Source organism: Manacus vitellinus, unplaced genomic scaffold, assembly GCF_001715985.3.
Source record: "Manacus vitellinus isolate BGI_N305 unplaced genomic scaffold, ASM171598v3 scaffold_19_pilon, whole genome shotgun sequence".
Lineage (NCBI taxonomy): Eukaryota > Metazoa > Chordata > Aves > Passeriformes > Pipridae > Manacus > Manacus vitellinus.
Window position 1 is genome coordinate 1,767,219 of NW_021939395.1, and position 24,016 is coordinate 1,791,234.

Genomic DNA, 24,016 nt, shown 5'->3' on the forward strand with positions numbered 1-24,016 from the left:
TGACAAGAGTTTTACTGGACAGTGATCCAGGCAGACTTTACCTCAAGCAGGAGAGATGGTCTCTACTAGTCAGTGTCTGTGTGGAAGACAATGGGAAAAAAGGCTGGAAGAATGGGGAATTAAAGCAGTTAAAGGGTTTGAAATCAGCTACTTTAGAAAACACATCTAGGTACCAATTTCAGCTCACCTAATGCTAATTCTGTAGATGACTTTGGGCACTTTCACCAATGCTTCATTTTCCCTTATCTGTAAAAATCAGACCCTGATTTTTAACTGACTAGCACCAACCCCAGCTCCATGCTGCAGTTTGGGATCTCCACATCTCTAGGCAAGTGCCGTGTGTGTAAACACAGGAACGAGTCTTTCCTTCCTGAGGGAAAAAAATTAAACAGAGTTTATAATTCCCAGTGCAGTCAAGACCACCAGTACAGTTTGTGGCTGCATAGGTGGGGAACCACATTATAAATGAAGCAATATTACTGCTTTACACAGCAAAATCAAATGCCATATATGCAGCTCTGGACATTGAAACCATGAGACTCTCTGCAACAATATCGAGGCACAGAGTGCTTTAAAGACACTGCTTTAACTTAGAGAAGGAATGTTTGCTACTTCAGGTTCTGAGAATTGCCAGAAAGATGTCATTTCCCAGGAGGCAGCCAGAGGCAAACACGTCCTTTAAATGATTTAAGACAACTAACATGTCCTGGGTGAAACAATCACCTCAGCTAGGCTGGCACAGATTGGCTTGACCAAAAAGGTTAGAATGGTGTTTATTTCCTGCAGAAAGCAAAGTTTGATCGTGTAGGAAGGGTAACTGGGAGTAAGCAGATTAGATGGTGAAGCACAGAAGAGCAGAACATATTTCTGGCAACGGGGTCAAGTGTAGTCTCCTAAGCATAGAGGATGGAAGCCCTGGGGTTTGAAAAGCAAGGCCTACTTTTCAACAAGCTCAATCAAACTAGATGCAAACTATTGCACTTGAAAAACTCCTGCACCCAGAGACCCAGTTCTGTATCTGGGGTGACTGTTTCTACATGGGAACATTCTGCACAGCTGTGTCTGCAGCCTCTAAGTTGACAAGCTCAGTAAGATGGAGTATTGTCAGAGAAAAGGGCTAGAAATCAACTTTCTCAACTGTGGTGTGCACAGAGCACTGTGCAGTCATTCTGGGACCACCAGGAAGTATTGGGGTATCAACAGATCTGTTCTAGGAAACAGCTCCTACTGCCAAGATTGCTGACCAGGCAGTGCATCCTCGTGGATTTAGTGAACCTCTGCCTCCACCCATGGGTTACTCTGCCCTTGGCTGTGCCAGGGTAAAGCCAAGGCAGCCAGTCCAGGCTGAGGTCAGCAGCAGTGTACACCATATGGCCCATCCTGCCCCTCTCCCACTCCATCCATCCCAGTGCTGACAGTGGGATCACAGACCTGATGGATGGGAGCAGGGCAGTTACCTGACAACAGCACTCAGAATGCAGCTGCATGGAACACTCCTGATTCTGCTGAACACAGCTCAAGCTTATCACAGGCTGCACAAAGAAAAATAAAAGAGGTTTCAGCAGGGTGTGGAGGGCCACAAGCAAGCAGACTTGGACTTCACAGCCAAGTAGATGGCTGAGAACAAGCTGCAGTGTCTGTCCATGCTGAGTGAGTGCTCGCTGCAGTACCAGGACCAACAGTCCTGGAGCCAAGGAGCTCTATTTGCAGAGCTGGCAGGGAGCCCATGTGAGCTCGGTAAATAAAGTATCCAGATAATAAAAATACCCAAAAGCACTGCTTAATTTTTTTTCTGAGGGATCTGATACAGACAGTAATATTGAGAGGGAACAGAAGGATAGGGCAAACCCATCCTTCCAGAAGAGTGGAACACAGGGCATCTGATAGGTGTGATGGCTCTCAGCTGGCACAGCTAAATACCTGACACTCATTTTCAGGGGAACAGCAGAGATTCAGGATAACTGGGCTCAGACAGGAGCTTCTGCATTGTAAAACCTTGAGTCCCCTGCAATCTTAGCTACAAACTCTTGATAAATAAAAGGGTCAATACTTTGTGTATCCATAACCTAGGAAAGCATCAAAGGGGATGGACAAGGAGACACAAGCCACAGACTGCCTTCCCCTGCAGCCACACTGAAGTTACAGGAGACACTGTGGTAGCAGGTTGCTGCAGAGGAAAAAGGAGAGGAGATCCGACCTGTAAGCAGTGAGTATGTTTTGGGTTTGCTTCCCTCTTCACTAGAGCCTCAGATGGAAGTGCACCCTGCAAAGAGTGGGCAAAGGATATCTGAGAGGACATCCTCCAGCCTGGTGACCCTGGGCACTCTGGCACAGGTAGTAGGAGACCAGCTGTAAGAGACCACACCTTGCAAGCAGTGATGTGGAAGGGGCCAGTGGATCTTGCCTGTTACTCCCTCCTCCTCCACTTTTTTCTGGCTGGAGCTGGCCTGAGATTCTGCTTGTGTCAGAACAGCAGGGACTACCCACAACTCATCCCACATGCATGCATGCCCTCCTTCCCCAAAATGATCCCTTCTGTCTGACTGGAGAACCTTTCTGGATCTCCAAACAGCTCAGCAGATCCTCTTCCTTTTACCATCCCTTTTCCTTGAATGTTCCTTTTTCTCTGTAGCCTAGCAACTCAGCACAGACTCAGAATATTAACAACTCCTGTCCCCACACACGATCTTCTCCAGAGGCCTGAAAAATGTGATAGCAGGAAGGCTGAGAGGGGTAGGAGCAAACACGAGAGATGTGGGGAACGTGCAGAGAGCCTCTACCAGCATTCAGAAGCAGCAAAGCCATTCAGCTGTCATATCTGCCACCTTCACTTAACATGTACATAACATATAGAGCTATATATAGCCCCACTTATTTACATATTCAAATAGCAACACCACATGCACGCACTCGTATTTGGATTTAGGTTCTATATTGAGGCACTGCCACTCTTGTGCAGATACATCCTCTGTTGCTAGATGCTTTAAATGTATATGTGACAGGATGTCAGAAGGTCAGATTCTCAAGGTCTAATTTGGTTTTCAATCAAATCAGATGAAGCTTTCACTTGGGGGAAGATAGTTTAGCATTCTGCAGTAATCCTCTCCAGTGCTGCAACGTTGCTATTGGAACAGGTGGCAGTTTGGAACATTGCTCTCAAATACAGCCAGCTTTTTATTACATATATATATATAAACACATATATAAGGCTGTGGGTGTTCTACCCGTGTAAAAACCTGAATAAAAAATCAAGCAGGGAAAAAAAAAAAAAAAAAAGGAATTTATCCTGGGTAAAGTTTTCTGCAGCAGCAATTCTAACTACTACAGGAATGCCAGGGTGCAAGCTGAAGTGGTTCATACCAGCACCATACAACACTGACAATGTTCAGATCTAAAGATAACTTGGCTGATACAGGAACAGATGGAACACTGCAATACATAGCAGTGTTCAGCTGAAAGCATGCTGCAAACTGTAGAGCCACAGATTCTCATCCTCCCCAACACGACTCCTCTCCTGCTGTGGGGTGGAGTCACCTCTGAAATGCACAGTGAACTCGGGCCCCTTCAGAGGGAGCACCGGAACATTTCTCATCTGGGAAATTGCCGAGTGAGCAGAACATGTGACCTGTGTTTCTGAGCACTGGGGCAGGGTTGACTCAGCCTCCCGAGGCTTGAACGTGCACTGGAGGACTTGCAGAGCTGCTCCTCAGGGATAACAGCACTGTGGAAGGATGCACAGGGGGGGATCAGCTGCAACAAGAGCTGCCACTGGAGTTTATTCACACTGCACACCCCAAGGTCTAGGCTAGGAACCAGCCAGTTTACCCAACAGCTTTCCCATAACCAGGAATCCCCAGTTATGCAGACAAAGGGCCTTCTGGCAAACTCACCCATTAAGATATCAGGCAAATGCTGGAAGATCCCTAGGAAGAAACAAGCATAGTAGGATAGAAAGCTCCAGGGGCAAGAGAGAGTGGCCCTACTCCAGCAGTTCACAGGCTTTCAGCTGAGAGCTTGCTTCAGGAAGGTTTGTACAGTTCACCACCTACTCATGGCAGCATCACACCATTCAGGCAGCAAAAATATTTCATTCAAGGACATCATTAATGTGGAAAACAGCAGAGTCCTTCAGCACAAGCATAGGAGCCCCCTTTTAGGGGAAGGGGTAAAGCTGTCCCCTCTCACACAAGGACAACCCCAGGCTGGCAGGACTGCTGCTTTACCAAGCAGCACATGCACACAGTCCTTGAGACCTCTGTCTCAGAAGGAATTCCTGGGGCTTTGTGCAGATCCAAGCTTCCAGCTGGCCCTGGCTTTTGAAGAGCCTGGATGGTGATCTTTGGCCTGTTTCTTAGCAACTGGACTCTAAGTAGTAGTGATTTTACTGTCCCTGCAGTCAAGCAACACCAGGACCAAGGGCACAGGGAGGATCTTGTCATGGGAACAGGATAACTTGTGAAATATTATGGAAGGCAGGCAAGATTTTTGCCCTCTACAAGTTGCCATAAATGCAGTAAATATTGACATATGAGTCACACTGACCTATTTTCTAGCTTTTAAGCCAGGACAATCTCTTTGCAACTGATTTCAGAACCAATGAATGGGGAGTACTTCAGGCCCCTTCAAGAGCTTGCTTTATTCTTAACTATTTTATGCCAGAACCCTACCCTCTTGTGGAATATCCATCCCTGGTTTTGGGGCAGAAAGATGATCACTGCTTGTTTAAACTTGAGCATTCAACACACCCCCCATCACCACCACACTGCAGAGCACCCCTGAAGCCAGATGCTTTACTTATCCTCACACACTACCTTAGTCCAAGGGATTTTTCAGCACTGCCAGTGGGAATTCTACTGAAGAAAAGCACAATGTGATGTGAGCAGAAACCCACATCTGATTCTTGACTTGTTAAGGCAGTATCAGTGCTGCTGAAAGTCACCCTAAGCCTCAGCAGCCACAGGATGTCACCACTGCAAGGACAGAAACACCAGCCACAGATGGCAGGTGAGATGGGTCCCTGGCATCTGCTTTGTTGCCAAGGTGTTCCTGGGAGCTCAGCAGATTTCTACTCTCACCATCTATCTAGATGAGCCACAGAGCAGGCTGTTGTACCTCCTGCCTGCAAAAGAGACCACCTCAAAGCTGGCATGTCCACAATGGTTTGGAGGTTACTCTCCACCCTGCCACAACCATCTTTTATTTCTCCAAATATCCCTCCAGCAGAAGGAAAAACCATCAGGATGCTGCTGCTTCCCTTCAGCTTCCCAAGTGATTGTGTGTCTCTGCACAAGCTGCTTCCTGTTGCTGGAGGAGAAGAGACATGAGGAAGTCCCCAAGGTGCCTGGATGTGACTGATGGCAGTGGGTACAGTTTGCCTCCCCTGGGAACTCCTCCCCTCGGGAAAATGCTGTTTCACATGTACAAAAGGGCCACTGTTTGATTTCCCAAGCACCCAATGCACTGCAGCCCCACACCCCAGGACCTGCAGTGACAAGAGCTGCGTGACCCCAGTTGTGCTGGAGCAAGAGGAAGGCACAGATCCTTGTCAGCTCTGGAGAACCCTTCCATCCCAGCTGCCTGCTGCAACACCTCAGTTCAGATCACAGCACACAGAAGCCACTTGTGCGTGGGGAAAAAAAGCACAAACTCCACCTGTCCATGGCAGCAGGGATCCCTCACCCTAAGTCAGAGCTCTGCCATTCTTCCCATGCCACACTGCAGGATGAGCTGACCTGATCAGACCAAGACTCAGAATCATAGAATCATTAGGCTTAGAAAAGACCTCCAAGGTCATCAAGTCCATCCTTTGACCAAACACCACCAAGCCCATTGAACCATATCAAGTGCCACATCTGCTCACTCTTTGAACACTTCCAGGGGTGGTGACTTCCCCCCTTCCCTGAGGAGCCTGTGCCAATGCTCAACCCCTCTTGCAGTGAACAAATTTTTCCCAGCATCCAACCTGAATCCTCCTCCAATAGAAAGGCCCCTCAGCATCCTCTGCCACCTGCAACACCACCACCCCAGGAGCCCACAGCAATCCAGCAGGACTGCAGCTCAGCACCAAAGCTGTCCCCTAGTTTTTCCCGTATTTTGGAAGTCCTCAGTATTCAGCAGCCTTGAATACCAAGGTGTAATGCATGCACACACACACACACACTGAATTTAGATACCTCAGTGTCCCAGAGCTGGGGATACCCGAGGCTACAGAGAAACATTAACAGCACTGGAGTGTCATGTCATACCTGTGCCTCATGGCATATAACTCCAGAAACCTCTAACTGTAGGATTTAAATGCTTTAACCTTTGCTTTTTTAAAACATTTCAATACCTAGGGAAATAGAGACTAGGAAATATCTGTATGTCATTTCTCCATTGAAGAGAGACAGCAACAAAGCAGAACATTTTCAGTTAAGAGTAAGAAAAATGTTGATATATTTGAAGATAATAGACCGTAGTAAAAAGTACAGTATAATAGTAAAAATTTCTTCTTTAAAATCTTGGCTTTTAAAGCTCAAGACATCTATAACAATGGAAAATCCTTTTCAAGGGCATATTGTTGCAGAGTTGTTCTGTCCATTATCACAGGTGTACAGAGGGTCTGATGAGGGTCCTCAAAGGCCACTCCCAAAGCTGCATCAGCCCCAAGGACACCAGGGTTTTACACACTCAATTTTACTGTCGGGACAGTTCCAGAATGGATTGGACATCACACATCCAGATCAGAGATTCCCCATGCATGTACATTTTCCTGCATTTCCCTTCCCCTTTCCTGAAAGGGCCCAAAGGTCAAGAGCTCTGACCTGGAGAATGTACAGCCCAAGAGGCTGCTGTGCTGTGCACCAAAGACAGCCTCTCCTCTGGAGCCCAGCCTTCCAAAAACCACCTCCTTTCATCAACTGTCCAGCACACAGCAGAGTCAAACACATCTATTACTGTGCATGGGTTACACTGAAATTGAGATTCAACTAGTCCATGCACATATTCCTGTGACAACAGAACTGCAAAGCCTGCTCAGGACAGATTCCACTACCAAGTCTACTTCAGACATGCCCAATAGATGGAAAATTTGATGTAGTGAGAAGAGTGATGCCCCACTGATGGCATAACGTGTTGTAGGATGAACAGTCCTGCTCAAAAACACCCTTACACAAATCCTGATCCACTTCCTTTTGGGTTAAAAGCCAATTTTAAACCCCTGCAGCTCACTGCTGTCTTGGGGCATGCTTTACATCTCTCTTGAACAGGGAAAACTGCCAAAGGAGACAGCTTGTTTTTCAAGCAAGCTTTGAGAAGTTGGGCAATAACAGAGATGATGCTTCCTGCCATAACCTCCAAGAGCTCCAGTGCAGTGTGCCACTGTGAGAGCAGTCACTCCAGTGAGACAGCAGTGTGGCACCTGGTCACACAGGGCTTGGGAGCAGGAGGCCACGAGCCACTGGCACAGGCTGCCCAGAGAAGCTGTGGCTGCCCAAGGGCAGGTTGGACTGAGCTTGGATGAACCTGGGATAGTGAAAGGTGTCCCTGCCCATGGCAGGGGGGTTGGAATGAGATGATCCTTAGTGTCCCTTCCAACCCAAACCATCCTGACTCCACGAAGCAAAGCATCCAGGTCAGCTTTGCTGAGCATCCTGCACCACCCTCCAACCCACCCAGCTGCAGACTGTGCCCCAGCAGAAGGTGTTGGCAATCCCACGGGCACCATTCCTTTCACACATATATTCCTGCAAACATTTCTATCTGGAAGCCTTGCTTCTTACACTAGGCCCTCTACAACAATCCTCTTGTAACTTTTCAACTTGTCACCGGGTTTATAAAACTTTAAAGCCAGTGCTATAACAAACTGAAATGATGTTATTGCAGATGTAGGAGAGCATCTTGGGATGAATAAATTATAGGAGGCACAAAGAAATCATGACTATAATGGCTGGATGCTCTGAGCTGTCTACGGTGTGCAGACACACAGGAGGGAGCAGGTTTAGGACTGCACAGATCATGGGGCAGGAAAATTGAAGCGTTATGAAGGGTAACCATCTCTTATTTCAAATGCATACAAAACTTCTGGTAGTTTTCCTCACTGAAATAGTTCATTAATGCTTCAAGGGAGTCTGAACTGTCTGGTACTAGAAAAATATGTCCCCAAAGATTACTCAGAGAGAGAAAAGGCTACACTTGGAAGCATTATCCTCTAGTCCCACCATGCAGAAATATACAGCATACCCTGAAAAGGCCAGTCCTCAGCTGAAAGGACATGCAGGAGTAGGGGAGGACTCTTTCTGAAGTCATTGGCACTGGACAACATCAGAGTTGGATGATCAGAGCAAGCTGGTTGAGCCAGACCATGAAGGTGATAGTGAGTTTGGGCAGCATTCAGGCCAGGTAGCACAAGGACAGACACCTGCCCAGCCTCAGAGTGCCCTTTGTTCTCCTGAGTCAGCAGCACTGCCAGACTCCTCAGTGACTTGGGCACCATATTAAGAGATTTGAATGTATCCCTACCCAAGCACCACTACACACCAACAAGCATCTGCAAATACCTGCATGCAGTTCCTTGCTTATGGCAATTCAACCACCTGCAGCAAACCAGCATTTACCAGCTCACCTGAAAGGAGATGGGCTGGGCAGGGAACTAGGAGATACCACCCTTCTGTTCTTTACAGGTCATCAGAGCTACTGAACAGCAGTATGAAGACATTCTTCCTTTCAGCCTGTCTTTAAATCCCCAACTTGCAAATTTGTACTGGATATGAAAAGACTCCAGCTAGGCCTTTCATCTTTGTGGATCAGCACTTCCCAGAGGGTCTGCCAGTCAAATGTGCCCTCCCCAATACCTATTTGGCCTGGCCCCTGGCATCCTTTCCCAGACATTTCAATTGATGTCACTGATCTTGGCTCAGCAAATAATCCTTCTAATCACTGACAAGAACAGAGGCTGCAGCTCAGTGTTGCTCAGCCAAGCTAAGAGGAGTACACAGCAACAAAGCATTTACTCTAGAAAATAAGCTTGAAAACATGACTGACCACACACAGGCAGCAGCTGCAAAGGGCAAGAAGGTGATATTTTTTTAATTAATTAAGGACTGTAGTTTTGGTCCTTCATCACTGGGAGACGGTTACAAATCTAGCACTGTCCCTGTGAACATCCTGCATCCTGGCATGGCTCATCTTCCAAGCTGGGTCATGGCACAGTATCTGGACATGGCCCTCAAGGGGGTGGAGGTGCACCAGTTTTGGTGTCAGAAAACACATGGCATCTACAGGCAGCTGCAAAGCATTTTGAGTGCCTGGGAACATCCATCACGAAGACACAACCACGCTGCTTTTCCAGAGAGCCCTGTAACCTCCAGGATGGAAACATCACCACATCATCATTTTGGGAACACGGTTCCCACGGGAGGGGAGGCAAGGAGTGCTCCTTCCGTCATGGATGGAGCTGTATGCCTCCACAGCACCACATCCAGCTGGACTCCTATGGAAAACAACTTTTGGAACCACGCAATGGCTGGTCACTGACAGCACTTGTTCCCCACCACCACGCAGCCAACAGGCGCCAAGAGTCCCAGGGAAAGGCCTGGGACAGCCGGGGGCTCTCCTCAGCCTGCCCAGTCCCAGCACCATTGTTCCCAGAAGGATGTCTGAGGATTAATTAATTATCCTACAAGGGGCAGTAAGTAGTAACACTCCTTGTGGAACAATAGAAGCTATTTGGTTGCCATGGCAACCCGGCTTCACTTGTGTGCCTTTAATTTATTCATTGCACAGTCCCTTTCCCAAGCACACACGATGCCAAAAAAAATGCCTTGTTTTTCTTGCCAGTATCCGTGTCCAGAGCAGGGGTAAAACACAGCCCTTTCCCCGGGCATCTGTCATACAGAAGAATGATGCACATAAAACCCCTTCAGCCTGGAAACTCACATCACATGAGAACCCTTCTGCTCCCTAAATGTCCATTCTTTAAGATGGTTTTGATTTTTAACCCCTTTTTGAAGCTGCCTCACCATGGTGCTTATGGATCTTGATCTTAAGTTCTCACATACAGCCAACCTTGTCTCCCACCCCTTCCTCCTATATATGTAGGAAGGATGGGCAGGAGATTATTCTTGTCAAGTCAAACAGAGAGTCAGGAGGGATAATCAAGAGCCCAGAAGTGACATCCCTTCACAGCATCCACAGGAGCATGGCATGGACAGTGCCTGGTGCCACCACCATCAGAACACTCAGTGCCCATTACTGTGTTGCTCAATTCCTGCAAGGTCCAGAGCAGCGTGGGGATGAAGATCCTTGCCAGGAAGTCTCTCTGTGCATCACACAGAGGTGTTTTTGTTGCTGCTGCTCCTCCCCAGCCCCGAGCTGTTCTGTGGCAGAGGGAAGCAGGTGGTCACTGGAGAGGGGAGAGCATCACGTTCACATGGCAAGGGCTGAAAAGCACAGCTGGGTGAATGGCTGCTGGGCTAGGACACAGCATGCCTGGCCACAACTGCTCACAACACCTGCAGGACAAAGCACTCCACCAGCCCTTGTAGTCCATGGCCAAATCTCCAGCAGCAGGTTCATCCTGCATCAGCCTCTGCAGTGCCCAGCTACCCTCACAGAACCATAGAATGGTTTGGGATGGAAGGGACCTCAGAGATCATCTCATTCCAACCCCTTGCTATGGACAAGGACACCTTTTACCAGATCAGGTTGCTGAGAACTTCATCCAGACTGGTCTTGAACATTCCCTAGGATCAAGCAGCCGCAGCTTCTCTGGGCTACCTGTGGTGTGCCAGGCCCTCACCACCCTCACAGTAAAGAATTTTTCCTAATATCTAATCCAAACCTACTCTCTTTTAGTTTGAATCCAATCCCCTGTCACTCCATGCTCTTATAAATAGTCTCCCTCCATCTTTATCGTGGGCTCCCTTCAGGTACTGGAAAGTCACCCCTAAAAGGGTTCTTTTTTTCCAGGCTGAACAACCCAGTTCTCTCAGCCTTTCCCCATAACAGAGGTGCTCCATCCCTCTGATCATCTTGGTGGCCTCTTCTGGACTTGCTCCAACAGGTTGATGTCCTCCCTGTGCTGGGGACGGACCTTCTCAGGTCTACAGGGACAGTTGTTACAGGTAAGCTGAGAATCAAACCTCTCCTAGTTATGTTTATGCAAGGTGGGGTCTTAAGCTGCATGTCCAGCCCCCAGAACATTCATGTTGGCTCTAGCAAGGAGGGTGACAGCTGGTCCACCACATAAGAACATTCAGGTCCAAGCTGAGACTGGGGGAGGAGATGACTCAAAGTTGAGTTCTGCCCTGACAGGCAAGATAGACAGAACTAGGTTAAGCCATCTGGCTCTTCTAAGTTAAGCCTAACCTCAAGCTCTACCCAGTGCAATGGAGACACAGCTCTGTACCTGAATCTAGGGCTGTACACCCTGTCCAGTGCCACCATCCCTTGGACTGAGGTGCAACATGTCACGCAGATAATTGGGGTAATGAGGGGATGGTCGCAGAGAGTCAGGAAAAGAAACTGTTCCATACAGGAACCTGAAGGCTCATGGTTGGCTCTTCACCCTGGGTCACACCAACTTATGCATTCAGGGTTTTCAAGCAGTTTGGGAACAAAAACAACTGGTCAGATTGTTTCTCCTCCCCTCCGTGCAACAGCAGAATAGTTGGTGGGCAAGGGAAGCAGGGCAGGAGAGTCCAGAAACAGATAAATAGGACAGGAGCCTTGGGAGACCAAGGTTTTAATTGACTTGAATGGCAAGAGCTCTAAACTGGTCCAGGATTCTCCTGCATGGTTCAGGAACTGAGGAATTGGACAGCTGCTGTCAAGAGGTTCCCACCAGCCTTCCACTCCACTCAGCCTCCGGGAAAGGAGAGGAGTTTGGAGGAAAAGCCTCTGGACAGGAGGGAGAAAGGCAAGTTTAGGCAGTGACAGCACAATTCCTGTCCTCTGCTGGGTGCTAAGAGCTTCTGAGACAGACAGCACAATCCTGGATGTGTACCCAAACCAGACCAAAGTAATCTACAAATTTAACCCAAATCATTTCCATCTGAGCAGGTATTTTTGTTCTCAGTGGCACGAAAAGCTCCAGTCTATCAATGCCACCACATCTCCATTAGATGCCTCTCTTTGTAGCACAGATCTGCCAGGAAATCCCAAATTACCACCAGCAAACACAAAAAGCCACCGTTTCTCAACTTGGCAGGGACAGGCTGGCCATAAAGCCACCTTTGTGTCAACCAAAACACACAATTCACATCTACTCTTTTAAGGTGTAAGCATTACTGAAGAGGTGGCTGTGCAACCAGCACAGAACCTAAGGGATAAGAATGGCTCTGGAGAAGATGCCACTAGCTCCAGAGGTACCAGCAGAGATCCAGATGGCTCTGAGGAGTCACTGCCTTGGAAGCAAATTTCAACCAGAAAATGGAAGAACAGTCTATCAGGCTTTTTTTTCCTTTCTTTCTTTCCAAACTTACCATGTTGACTTCAGAGATCTGGTCAATGCTGGAGATGTGGATGCTCATTCCCACTGTGACAGGGTTACCTGAAAAACAAACAGACTGCTTCAGGACCACATTCAATCTCTCCCCTCCCATCTGCAATAAAAGAATTGCCTAGAAATGCGTAGATATGATTTTTAAGCAGTCCCACATTCCCTGAGTATCATGGACTTCAAGTTGCATGTGCTCAAATGATTAGATTTCTCTAACTCCCAGACTTACAGATTCACTCCTAGGAGTGGTGCAGCCTAAGCCTGATTCTTTAATTCCTGGAAGTTAATTACCCCCCAGTAATACAATTATCTCTACTTATTCCAAATAATGCCTTCAGAGACCATCAGTAGGCTCCTCGTGGGCTTGCATAAGGTGTTACTGATTGACCACACAAAGAACACAGCAACCAAACCCATGGAATCTCTGGGCAGGAAAGATAGTCCAGCTCACTGCTCCACCACTCTGTCAGCTCTGAGTGCTCTGTCTGAAAATCCCACGAGAATTGTAACACCCAAGATATCAGCAAGTACAGGAAACGGATCCATGAAGTGAAAAAACAGGATTTGTGGAGTGGCTTTTCAGAGCAGAGCTCGGATTAGGCAACAGATTCCCCATTTTACCACGAGCACCAGGGCATGTGTCACCCCACACCCTCCTGCCTGCAGCCACGGAGCTGTGGCAGACATCTGTGCACAAGTTTCCTGGGAAAATCAGATATTCCCCTACCCAGTGACCAAGCTACCCACACACCACAATCAGTGCCCCTGGCTGTCACATGCCAGAGGAGCTGGTGGAGAAACACCACAGCAGGGCAGTCCCAGACAGCCCCATTGCCTTCTCTGGCCCAAGTTCAGCAAGGGTGTGTTACTACAGCCTACAAACCTATGAAGTCAGGGCAGAAACAAGCCATTTCAGCCAGTTCCTCCAGGACTGTGGGCATCCTAGCTTGACCAGACTCACACCCAGTTCTACCTGAGCCCCTCTGACCAGCAGCTCCCACAGCCAGGCAACAGGACAGCCCTTTCAGTGGGATTTGAGCCACATGAAACAAACTGCAGGGAGATTCACTATCCCAAAACCAGCAAGAAGCCTCCTGTAGCTGGAGATGGGGTTTCTGGGTGCCATCCCTCTCCTGCCAGGCCCACAGCCCCAAAGGCAGAGCACAAACTCAATCCCACCACAAGAAAAGCCCCTCTCCTCACACATGCAAGGTGGAAAACAATCCCTTGCAATGCATTACTAGAAAGGGAACGTCAAGCAGTTGTGCCACTCAAGGTATTAACTCTTCCATGGACTCATTAATAGATCTAAGCACTGAAATATTTACAGATAATCATGAGATGGCTTAGAAAGTAATTAGGAGACTGGGGGAGAGGGGAGAACCACACAACTGGAAATGAAGTGATTTTTTAATTACGTGTTACCAGAAGTAGGGAAGCAGTGTCATTAGGGGTGCCTTGTGATTGGGTGTGCTCTTCACCGAGACCCTCCGCTGCAAATTAAGCAGCATTATCCTTTAATGGAATATGAACAACACCGAAAACATCAGAATCAACAACTGTAATTAGGCCCTGCTATGCAAATCTCCTTAAAGAGGCAGTGCTCTCCTCCAGCACGCCCAGCTCGCTGGCAGGGCTGCCCGAGGCAGGGGGGCTCAGGAGACCTCGTGGAGCCTCTGAAGATCCCCACATGGACACACTCCCAGGCACATCTTTGCTGTACTTCCACCTTCATCTTGCACAGGGGAACCAGGTGGGAAAATAACCAGGAGTCACAGCAGGGAGAGAGGATTCTCCCGCACCCTCCTTTGCGCCAGAGGCTGACAGGGGCACGGCAAAGCTTTTAAGGAAGTCTCACTTTGATAGTTTGCCTTTTTTTTTGCTGAAATCAGGGCCTTGTGATAGAAGCCATAGCAGGAGGAGGAAGTCATGGCTGCCCTGAGGATCTTGCAGACTAATTAGTTACAAGAGGAGAATCAGGGCTATGCACAGGGCTGCAGCAGAGGAGGGGAGAAGCCAGATTCCCACTCCAGACCCTTTCTGCCACAGTGTTGCTCCCTCCAAGAGCTGCCCTACTGCCTGCTCGCCTTCCAGTGTGTCCCCAGCAGTGCTTGTGTCACTGTGGCTGTGCATCCCTTCCTTCCCTCAGTGCAAAAAGTGGTTTTCCCCTCCCTGCTGTGCCCAAGCCCCACTGAATCCAGCAGGCTGGGTGGGTATAGCAGGGGAGCACTGACAGTGGGGATATACAAATATTTGTCAAACCCAGAGTCTATCCAATCTATTCTATCTGTCTAGACATTTGTGCTGTGTTCATCACCATGGTATCTGAGTGCCTGAGGTCATGCAGTGACTCAGTGGCAGAGCCATGGATAAGCTCCAGACCTTCCTACTCCCAGCTCCAAGAGAAAGGCTGGAGTGGAGAGATCAGCCCTGCTGCCCCCCTCCAGCCCAGGCTGGGCTGTACCCAGCTCCCATGCAGAGTCAGCAACGCTCCTCTTGGCACTGCCAAGTCCTCTCCATCCCATCTACCACAGAAATGAGGGCCTACACTGCCCACCTGCAACCCCTGGAACGTGTGCCCAGCAACCCACAGGCTTCTGAGTGTGACTGTCATACAAACACCCTAAAGATGAAGGCAGGAGAAGTCCTGCCTTTACTAGACCTTAGCTTGATCACAGGGAAGCCATTTCACCTTCTCCATCCCTGTTCTGAAGGCTGGCTTGCAGACAGGGATTGAAGAGCATGAACACAGCCACCAGGAAAAGCGTGTCCTGACTCCCACTGCAGCCCAGTGGAACACCAGACCGGCTGGTGGCCAACATTCAGGCTTTAAGCAGTACACAAAATAAACAAAGGACATCAATTCTGCCAATGTTGACAGCTTCAGGCAAGAGGCATACAAAAGTAGGGTATTTGAAATACGGGATAACATCATCTGTAAACTTGCCCTTAGAAGGAAGAACTCTGCATTTGTGGATCTGAGACAAGGCAAAAGAAGTAAACCTGATATTAAAGGCCCGTGTTTTTATCTGTGCCTTGCCAATGGGTGCAAAGAACTAGACCTTCTGCCCTTAAAGCAAAAGAGAGGATTTGCAGGCAAGATCACAAGTGAGGGAATGTGAGAAACTGCCACTTTCACAGTGAGCAGCACCCTCCCATGTCCCCATTTCTCACCACCACTGGAGAAAACACCAACACTTTGTCCCAAAAGTAGTTTGATGCCTGTGAATAACGTACTCGAGAAGTTGGAAGGTAAGCAGACAAAGGAGTTATAATAAAACCTGTCCTTTTTTTGAAACTGATACTTGTCAAATACAAAACCAGTCAAGGCAGAGAACAAGTTGTGCTAATGTGCAATATTTTCCCAGCAACCCGTTATTACTTTCACATTTTATTTGATAATGCATAAAAGCCCCAGAACCTGGAGTCATGTTGCTACAGCAGTAATTCTGATGGTACACCTACAGAGGAAAGGTGTGTTTCCAAGCCTGTGTCTGCCTGCACTACAGCCAGAGGTGAGGGCAGCCTGGATCAGGACATCTCAGTCTGGGATCTCACCTGCAGAGTGCACTGAAGCACAGAATTCAGTGTAATAGGGGATGGTTACTCAGGCAACTGCCCTGAACTCAGGTCCAAGCTACCCCCTCTTCACTCCTACCCAAAAAAGCTACATTAGAGCAAGCTTGGGTTCCTTTGCCATCAGGTCTCCAACTGCAATACAGACACAGCCAAAAAGACGCCAAACCAGTGGGCAGATGAAGGGAAGTCACTTTATGATCCACTGAAGCCACACCATTTTATGAACTACAGCCAGTGCTTTGGGGACCCTGGTTGCTGCACTTGTGACCACGTGAATTTGGCAATGCTGGCAGAGCCAAGGCACTTGCTAAGGAACAGAGATCAGCCTTAAAATTACCCTTTAGTCTAAACTACAGCAACAAAGGCATTAACAGGGTGTCAGAAATTTCACAGCTCCCCTGACTAGTGTCTTCCTGCATTTCACTGCATTGAAGGCTTTTCCTAAATATCCAAACCAAATCTTCTCTACAGTTTAAATGTAGTTGAGTCTCATCATTCCCCCCTCACTCCATGATAGTAAAAGAATAAATCAATCATCCTTCCTTAACAACAGCTTTTATGTACTAAGAAACCATGACATCCCCCTCCCTCCCCCACCAATACTGTCATGTCTAGATTAAATGCACCTGATTTCTTCACCCTCTCCTCAGAAGTCATGTTTTCTAAAGCTCTGACAATTAGTGCTGCTATCCTCTGGCCTTTTGCCAATTTGCCTACATCTCTATTTTAAAGCCTGGTATCCAGAAACCAGCCAGTGAAGCAAAGATCACATGTCACCAGTAGAGACAAAAGAAAAAAGCAACCTCCCCTGTACAGAATCCTCCTAAAACCACAGAAGCTTCTCCAAATCTACTGCACCCGTCCTGGGAGCTGCTCCCTTTGTGTAGGAGGTTAGAGATAGTGAAGGGGCAGCTGAGCTCTTGCCATTAGAGTGCATCACACATGCAGGAGGAGGGAGTACAGCCCTGTCTCTTTTGGACAAGAGGAAAAATTATTCAAGACAGCTTTGTGCATGAGCCTCAGCGTTCCCTGCTTGCACCCTGCCTGTGGCATCACCAGTCCCTGAGATCCCTGCAGCAGCAGGAAAGCTGCTTTAAGGTCTTCTGCTGAGTAAACAAAGCCAACCAGAGGGAAATTAGAGGCTTCAGTTACTAAACCTACACATAGAACAGGTCTGTGCCTTACCCTGCAATGGTAAATGCCCACAGGCATAAAGAATCCATCCATGCAAAATCCTGTTCCTCAATCCCAACCCTCCAGAAGCTGAAGGACAGCAACGGCACTAGAGCCCCAAAACAGCAATGCCAGATGAGGTTGCCCTGCACTCTCTGGCAGAACAGTTTCTGCACACACAGGGTGAGAGGCATGAAGGGGGTCAGGTTAGCTGACATGAGGAGCTGTGGGTACTGCAGGGCCTTAATTGCCTTTCCAATGATACCACCAAACAGGACCAGCTGTCAGGACATTCTCAGGCTCGCCAAAGGCACACAGTCTGCAATCCCACTCCCAGGACTTCTCCCATTTAGCCTCATCCCCACATTCCTGAACGATGGAGGAGCGTCCAGGGTCTGCTTGCCCCTCCCACAGCAAACGGTTTGCCCACGTTGCTGCCTCTGCTTTGTTCACAGCACTGGACCTCGGGGCACCCTGGCTTTGTGTTTACAGCTGAAAACCACGACCCACGTCACTGCTACGTGCACAAGGAGTTGGTTACACAAGGGCTGCCAGACGTGGGGCGTTGGGAGGCGAGAGCTCCAGGTGATCGGAGGGGCAGGAGGCGGCACATCCAGCACGAGGCTCAGCACTGGCTGAGGAACCGCTGCCTGGACCCAAACACACCATCTCTGCATAAATCCCCCCCAAAACACACACCCTTGAACCATTTCCAGCTGATAGACTAACTGGTCCTGTGCCACAGTTGTTTTAAACCTACCCAAAAGATAACTCAGAGGCCAGTCTACTGTCAGGACACTTGGGTTTCCCACACCCCAGTGCAGGGAGAATGGGAGTGCTCCTGGGGTTTCAGCAGACAGGAGGATTCTAAGAAGAGTTCACAAATTGCTGTCTGCATAATAGCTGTGCTCACAGATCTCAGGAATGAAGCTCTGCTACAGCAGTAAGAGAACATCTAAAAGATGCCATCCCAGCAGGCTACACGAGCCAAAACACAAAGAAGTTTCCCAACACTGATTTTCCTGTTCCTTTCCTTTCATTTTAGCTTATGTACAGCATCAAGCACAAACTCAGCTTAGTGTTAACATTGCTTGAGGAGCAAGAAAAGTTGACCATGTATCATGAAAGCAGAAATGTTCTGGGAACCACTTTCATGCAGCATCTCTGATTTGCAGTGACATCCAGAAGCACTGAGTTCAGCAGGGTCCCTTAAGAACCTACTTAAACTTTTCCAGTAAAATCTAGCTTTAAATACCCATTTAACACTTTCCAATCCTTTCCCCCTCTTATTTCCATGATCTCTACCCCCAGCCACAGCCAGTGCTGTGCCCTTCTCTTGCCAGGCTCAGCATAACATCCAGAAACATCAAAAACATTTAGAGGCTGTTATTGAAGCTCTACATTTACCCTCAGCAGGTCACCCCAGTCTTCTCTTGGATTTAAAAGAGCAAAACACACCATGGCATTACAATTCTGGGCACTGTTCTATACTACCAGAGAGAGAGGTGGTCTCACAGCAGATCAGCAAATATGACATTGCCTTCCCACCTGTGGTGGAATAGGGTGTATGAGGGAATTGCCACTGCTGAGGAATCTCCTCCACGGGAAGGATGGACAGTATTTTGGAGGTGAAAGGCAGGGTCCTGGTCTCCAGGGTATCTGGGGCTGTCAATGCCTGTTCCTTCCCCATGGACCCACTGTTCTGCAGGGGCAGGAGGGGCATCTACCACCACTAGTTCTCATGGAGACTGCAGCCAGTCTCCAAATAGGTCTAGCAAAAAGCAGTTTCTTCAGCATGACAGGTTTCCTACATTTTGCCATACTGTTTTAGGGAGTGTTTGGTGCTTTTATGTCACTGAGCCTCTGCACAGAACAAGACTGTGCCTGACCCAGGTATGCTTTCCACCCAACCACACCAGACCTGGCAGTGTCACCCCAGACAAGGAGGCTCATAAGAATTTTCAGCCTGTGCCATTCTGCTCTCCTGGCAGCCTGGCAAGTCACCTCATCCAGTCAGAGGATTTGCAATATTCATCTAAGAAAGTGGAATACTGGGGACTCCCCAAGAAAAAAAGCAAAGTTGGAGCGAGCCCTCACCAAGGTGGTGATATCAAGGACAGCACATGTTGAACGGGACATCTAAGGGAGGGTACAACCATAGCACAGCTCTTCAGTGGACTTTCAGGGTATCCAAACACTGAATAAACCAAGGTTTCAGTAAGAGGCTTTCCTGCAAGCAAGCAATGAGGCCAGCCCTTCAGCAGGGAGCCAGGAGACACAGCACTTGCAGAGCAGGCAGAACTGAGCACTGCTCCTGACAGCACTGCTCTCCTGTGATGCTCCCTGCAAACACTCAGCTTAGCCTGGACAACAGCAGCCACAGTTCCAGCCTGTTGTCACATGAAGCTATCCCTGTAGATCTGAACAGCCACAGAGCATTTTCTCCAGCAAGCTGTGCCTGCTCCTGAGCCCGTGCTGAGGGATCTGCTGGAGGAACAATGCTTTCCCAGGGCAGATGTAGCACCCATTCTGTGACTGTTCCAGGGAAAGCAGAGAGTTAAGGAGTGCAATCTGTGAGGCACAGTGGATTACCTAATCTATCTCATGGGTATTTTTAATGGATTAGTAGGTATTAGAGTTGGGATACTGCAAATATCCCATGGAAATTTGGAAGTGAGAGAGAACAATCACCAGGCTGCAAAAACAGTGTAAAGGTTGTCCCAGAGGTACTGAAGGATTACAGAGGAAGCTAAATCAAGGTTGATTTTAAAAGATGTTGGTAGACAGCTACCCAAACTGAATAGAAACAAGGTCTCAAATGTACAGGCTTAAAAATGGAACAAGAGAATAGACACCAACCCTTACAGCATCTGTACTGCCAGTGCACCCAGTACAGCAAAGCACCTGTACACACACACAGGGCTTTCAACACTGAGAAAAATTACTGACCACTCAGAAAATCATCTGTTCCTGGAAGAGGCCTAGGTCAATATTCAGAAGAGGGATTTTTAAAGCTGTTTCATCCTCAAGTGATGATGATGATAGTCTTCCAAAGCCTCCTGGTTGTATATCTCTTGTATGGGTGATGCACACTTGGTAAGGCTACAGCAAAGTGAGGGGAAAATAAGCTCCCACGTTCATCCAGCTATGTATTTGTTCTCATTTACAGGCACACATAACTGCATCACCTCACCAGAACTGATCATTATCATCCTGGCCCCACCTGTGGGTCTCAAGAAATCAAGCATTTAAGAGTAACTTTCCCAAGGGTATCAAGTGCCAGCTACCATCCATCCCCTAAAGCAGGGAGCACCCAGCTGATGCAGATAGAGCTGGCTCTGCAGGGCTGCCACAGCCACTGGAATCTTCGTTGGAGCAAAGAAGGCAGATCCAGGCCTGACCTTCAGGAGAGGAAAGCAGCACTCTGACCTCCTGGTGCTGCCAAAGCCAGGACTGGCACCTGCCTTCCCCTTCCAGGGACACCCCTCCCCATGGCCCCCAGGGCACCCCCACGGACCAGCTCTGTTGTTTTGCAGTCTGCAGGGTGCACACTTGGTGTTTTGCTTTTATATCCCTCTCTGAAGAGCCAGCACTGTGAAACCTTACATTTCCCTGCCTTTACACTGAACTAATCCTGGGAAAGCAGAGACACTGAGCATCCAGATCCCTTCAGCTCTTATTCTACCAACAGCAACAGCAGGAGGGCGACAAGGCTTCCTGAGCAAGTGCATATCATAAACCAGCACAAGCCAGGCATCTCCTCCCCAGCAGCAACGTGAAGCATCAGACCCACGCTGAGCAGCCACCCCCACGTTTCTCCACCTGAGAAGACTTCCCTCCTACCTCTGCCAGGATCCTGGCAAGCAACTGCATCTCCCCGTGGGCCCTGCAGCTGGGGGGCACAGTTCTGCCTGCCTGGGGAGCTGGGCTGCACTCAGGAGTAGTCCAGTCCTTTTGCATTTTCTCAGAGCTCACCTTTGGTCCGTCTCCCACAGCCAGCCAGGGCACTGGGCTGCACTCCCGGAGCTGCCACCCTCCTCCTGCTGGGGCAGCCTCAGATGCCTTTGGCACACTGCCTTTCCTCATTTCCCAGCCCTATTACCTTGCTTTCGAAGGGGGCTGCAGGAAGGACTGCACACATACAAAGTATTTTGAATCCCCGGGGTAAACACGCAAAGGGTATTTAACCGCGGACCTACAGCTTCCTACCAGAGCACACTCACCCCACCCCTTTGTGCAGGCAGCTGCCCCCTCCTGCCCCACCTCCAGCCCCCAGGACTCACCACAGCCCGGAAAACACTCTTTACAATGCAGAATGTTCAGTTCCCATACAAGTCCTGGTGCTACAACATCCACAAACACACACGGATTTTTTAAGCTGGATCAGGGCTCCATCCCTAGTGCTGCAAAACCCCCAGCACCCCGACATCCCCTGCAGCAGCTCAGGAGGCAGGAGGAGCAGCAACCTACCTGAAAAACCACATCACCATTCTCCTCCTCACAGGCAAACAAGCCCCAAAAGCAAGGGTTGGGCTGCTATATAGGAGACATCCCTCCCACCTCATCCCACAGGACCCACCCACCTCAGGTGGGGCTGTCAGAGTGTCCCACAGCTGAGCCCATTTAGCAATTTTCCCTGCACGCCAGCTGGCAGCTGTGGAAATTCCTCCCCTGTTGCCCATGGGTTTGTCTCACTTCTCACCTGCCCACCAGAGGCACAGAAGTCCTGACCCAGCTTCTCAGTGCTGGGCTTTTCATGCACCTGATCAATAAACATTTGCTACGTGAGGGAGTCTCTCCCTTATGTGCACTGGAAATATCACCCCCCAAACAACTGCAGACCTGGCCTGTGCTACAGTGTGTGACCTGCCTGGGAAAACACTCTCCCAAATCCTGAGCCATCTAATCTCCTCAGCTGAAAATGAGCTGAACCAAATTAATTTGAATGGGTTAACACAGGCTCCTCTGTTCATATCAAATCCATTACTCTGTCTTGGAAGTGTTTGTAACAACAACAAAATATCTGGACTTGTCATTTTTATCAAAGTGACAACAACAAGGTGTTTTCCCTTCCCCCCCCCCTTTTTTTTCAATTTTTTATGAATTAGTCACACCTCCTCATCACTGCTTACAGACTCTTGTCTTTAAAGGATACCACAGCGTGTAACTCCTGGATTGAATCCAGTTGGTCATGCCCAGCATGAGGGAAAAAAAAACAAAAGAGACAAGATGGCCAGGTTGGGATGTGCTAAACTTGCACAAATATTGAAACCAGGGCTGGGCCATCAGGGAGCAGCAGGGGACAGCCCTCCTGTGGCCACACCTCCATGGGAGCACTTTCTGAGTGTGCTGGACATGGTGCTTCATCCCCCAGCACAGTGCAAAGCCAGTGGCCAGGCTCTCCAAGGGAGAGAAGGTCACTCTGTTCTTGTTACTTCTGTCAAGTCCTTTCTGGAGATACAGGGATTTTTTTTCCAAGTGTCCACTTTATCCTTCCCAATAAAGCCTTCCATTAGGGCTTTTGTTGGTGCCTCCCATCATCACCTCCCCATAACCACATGCTCAGTCCTCTCCTTACCCCATGAAGGGCACGTGGCTCTTGGGCTCAGCTCAGAGGCAGAGTTTTGGGGCTGCCCAGTGCCCAAGGCTCATGCTCAGTGGCAGTCAGGACAATTTCCAGTGCGAGGAATGAGAAAATGGAGTGAGTCAGGCCTGAAAATATCATGACATCCACATGAAAATCATGAGTCTGCACTAGGAGTCCTGAGAAGCAAAGTACACACACAAACAAGCCTCCCCTTTTCCGAATGTTAAGCATGGGATTATAAATTTTCATCCCTTAGTTTTTGAGGCTCTTGGACCTGCTTTGTTCAGGTCGTTCTGCCCTTTTCTCCACAGTCTGAAGAAAGCAAAAACCTTACGAAATTCAGTGATGACTGAGAATTGCAAGAGTTTAGTGGGAAAAAGAATTCAAGTTTCTAAGTTGTTCACTTCTGAGGGATTGACCCGTGCGCTGGTCAATCCCATCCACTATTTCAGTGAGGACTGATTCGCAAAAATGTCCTGGAAATTCAGCAGGACAAAAGTTGGGGTTGCATTTTACCCGAGAACCCCTTCATTAAGACATAAAACTAAGTGCCATTTGTTCACCAAAACAACTGATTTCACTCAGGATGCATGGGGCAGTGGATCTTGCAGAGCTTTTACATATATATTTATCTCCAGCGATTCATCAACCAAATAATCACACGTTATTGAGTACTCACCAATTTTTTCTTTTTTTTCTGTAGCTTCAAAAACTAGCAAGTTGCTAGTGTGCAATAGGGAAGAAAAACATGTAGGGGAACTTGTGATGAATGTTCTATTTTTGCTGTGAAAGGAGGATAAGAAGAATTCAGCCCATAGCCTACCCTCTCCCTCAGTTCCAAAAATTTCCTAGCAGGATGAGACCCTTCTCCAGGGGGCAGGAGATTAGGCTTTCCTGGGCTCACATCCCAGCTGCCTGCTGAGCCTTGGTCCCAAATGCAAGCACAGGGTGATGAAGTGTCACAGGAACCAAGTCAGTCACACTGTTTTTTCCATTGCTCTTGGGCTGTGTCACAGAGAAAAGCCTCCTGTGGCTTTTAGTGGCTGAAATGACTCTGTGGGCTCAGAGAGCTGAGTCTTACATGGGGACAGGGAAGGCTCTGGGTGTCCCTTCGTGCTGACAGACCCTGGTGGGATTCACTACAAAAGCACAGGAGTGAAAGCTGAAGGTAGTGCAATAACCAGGACACCTTCCCATTT

At 48.6% G+C, this 24,016-nt stretch overlaps 1 protein-coding gene across 2 annotated transcripts in view; it reads right to left on the reverse strand.

Moving 5' to 3' along the window:
- Nucleotides 1-24,016, reverse strand: part of LOC103767701 (gamma-aminobutyric acid receptor subunit beta-4) — a 68,571-nt gene that overhangs the window by 29,580 nt on the left and 14,975 nt on the right. For both annotated transcript variants that reach the window (XM_008934893.4, XM_008934895.2), the window contains exon 3: nt 12,462-12,529. In XM_008934893.4, the coding sequence (XP_008933141.1) occupies nt 12,462-12,529 (68 nt within the window). The remainder of the gene's footprint in view (nt 1-12,461; nt 12,530-24,016) is intronic.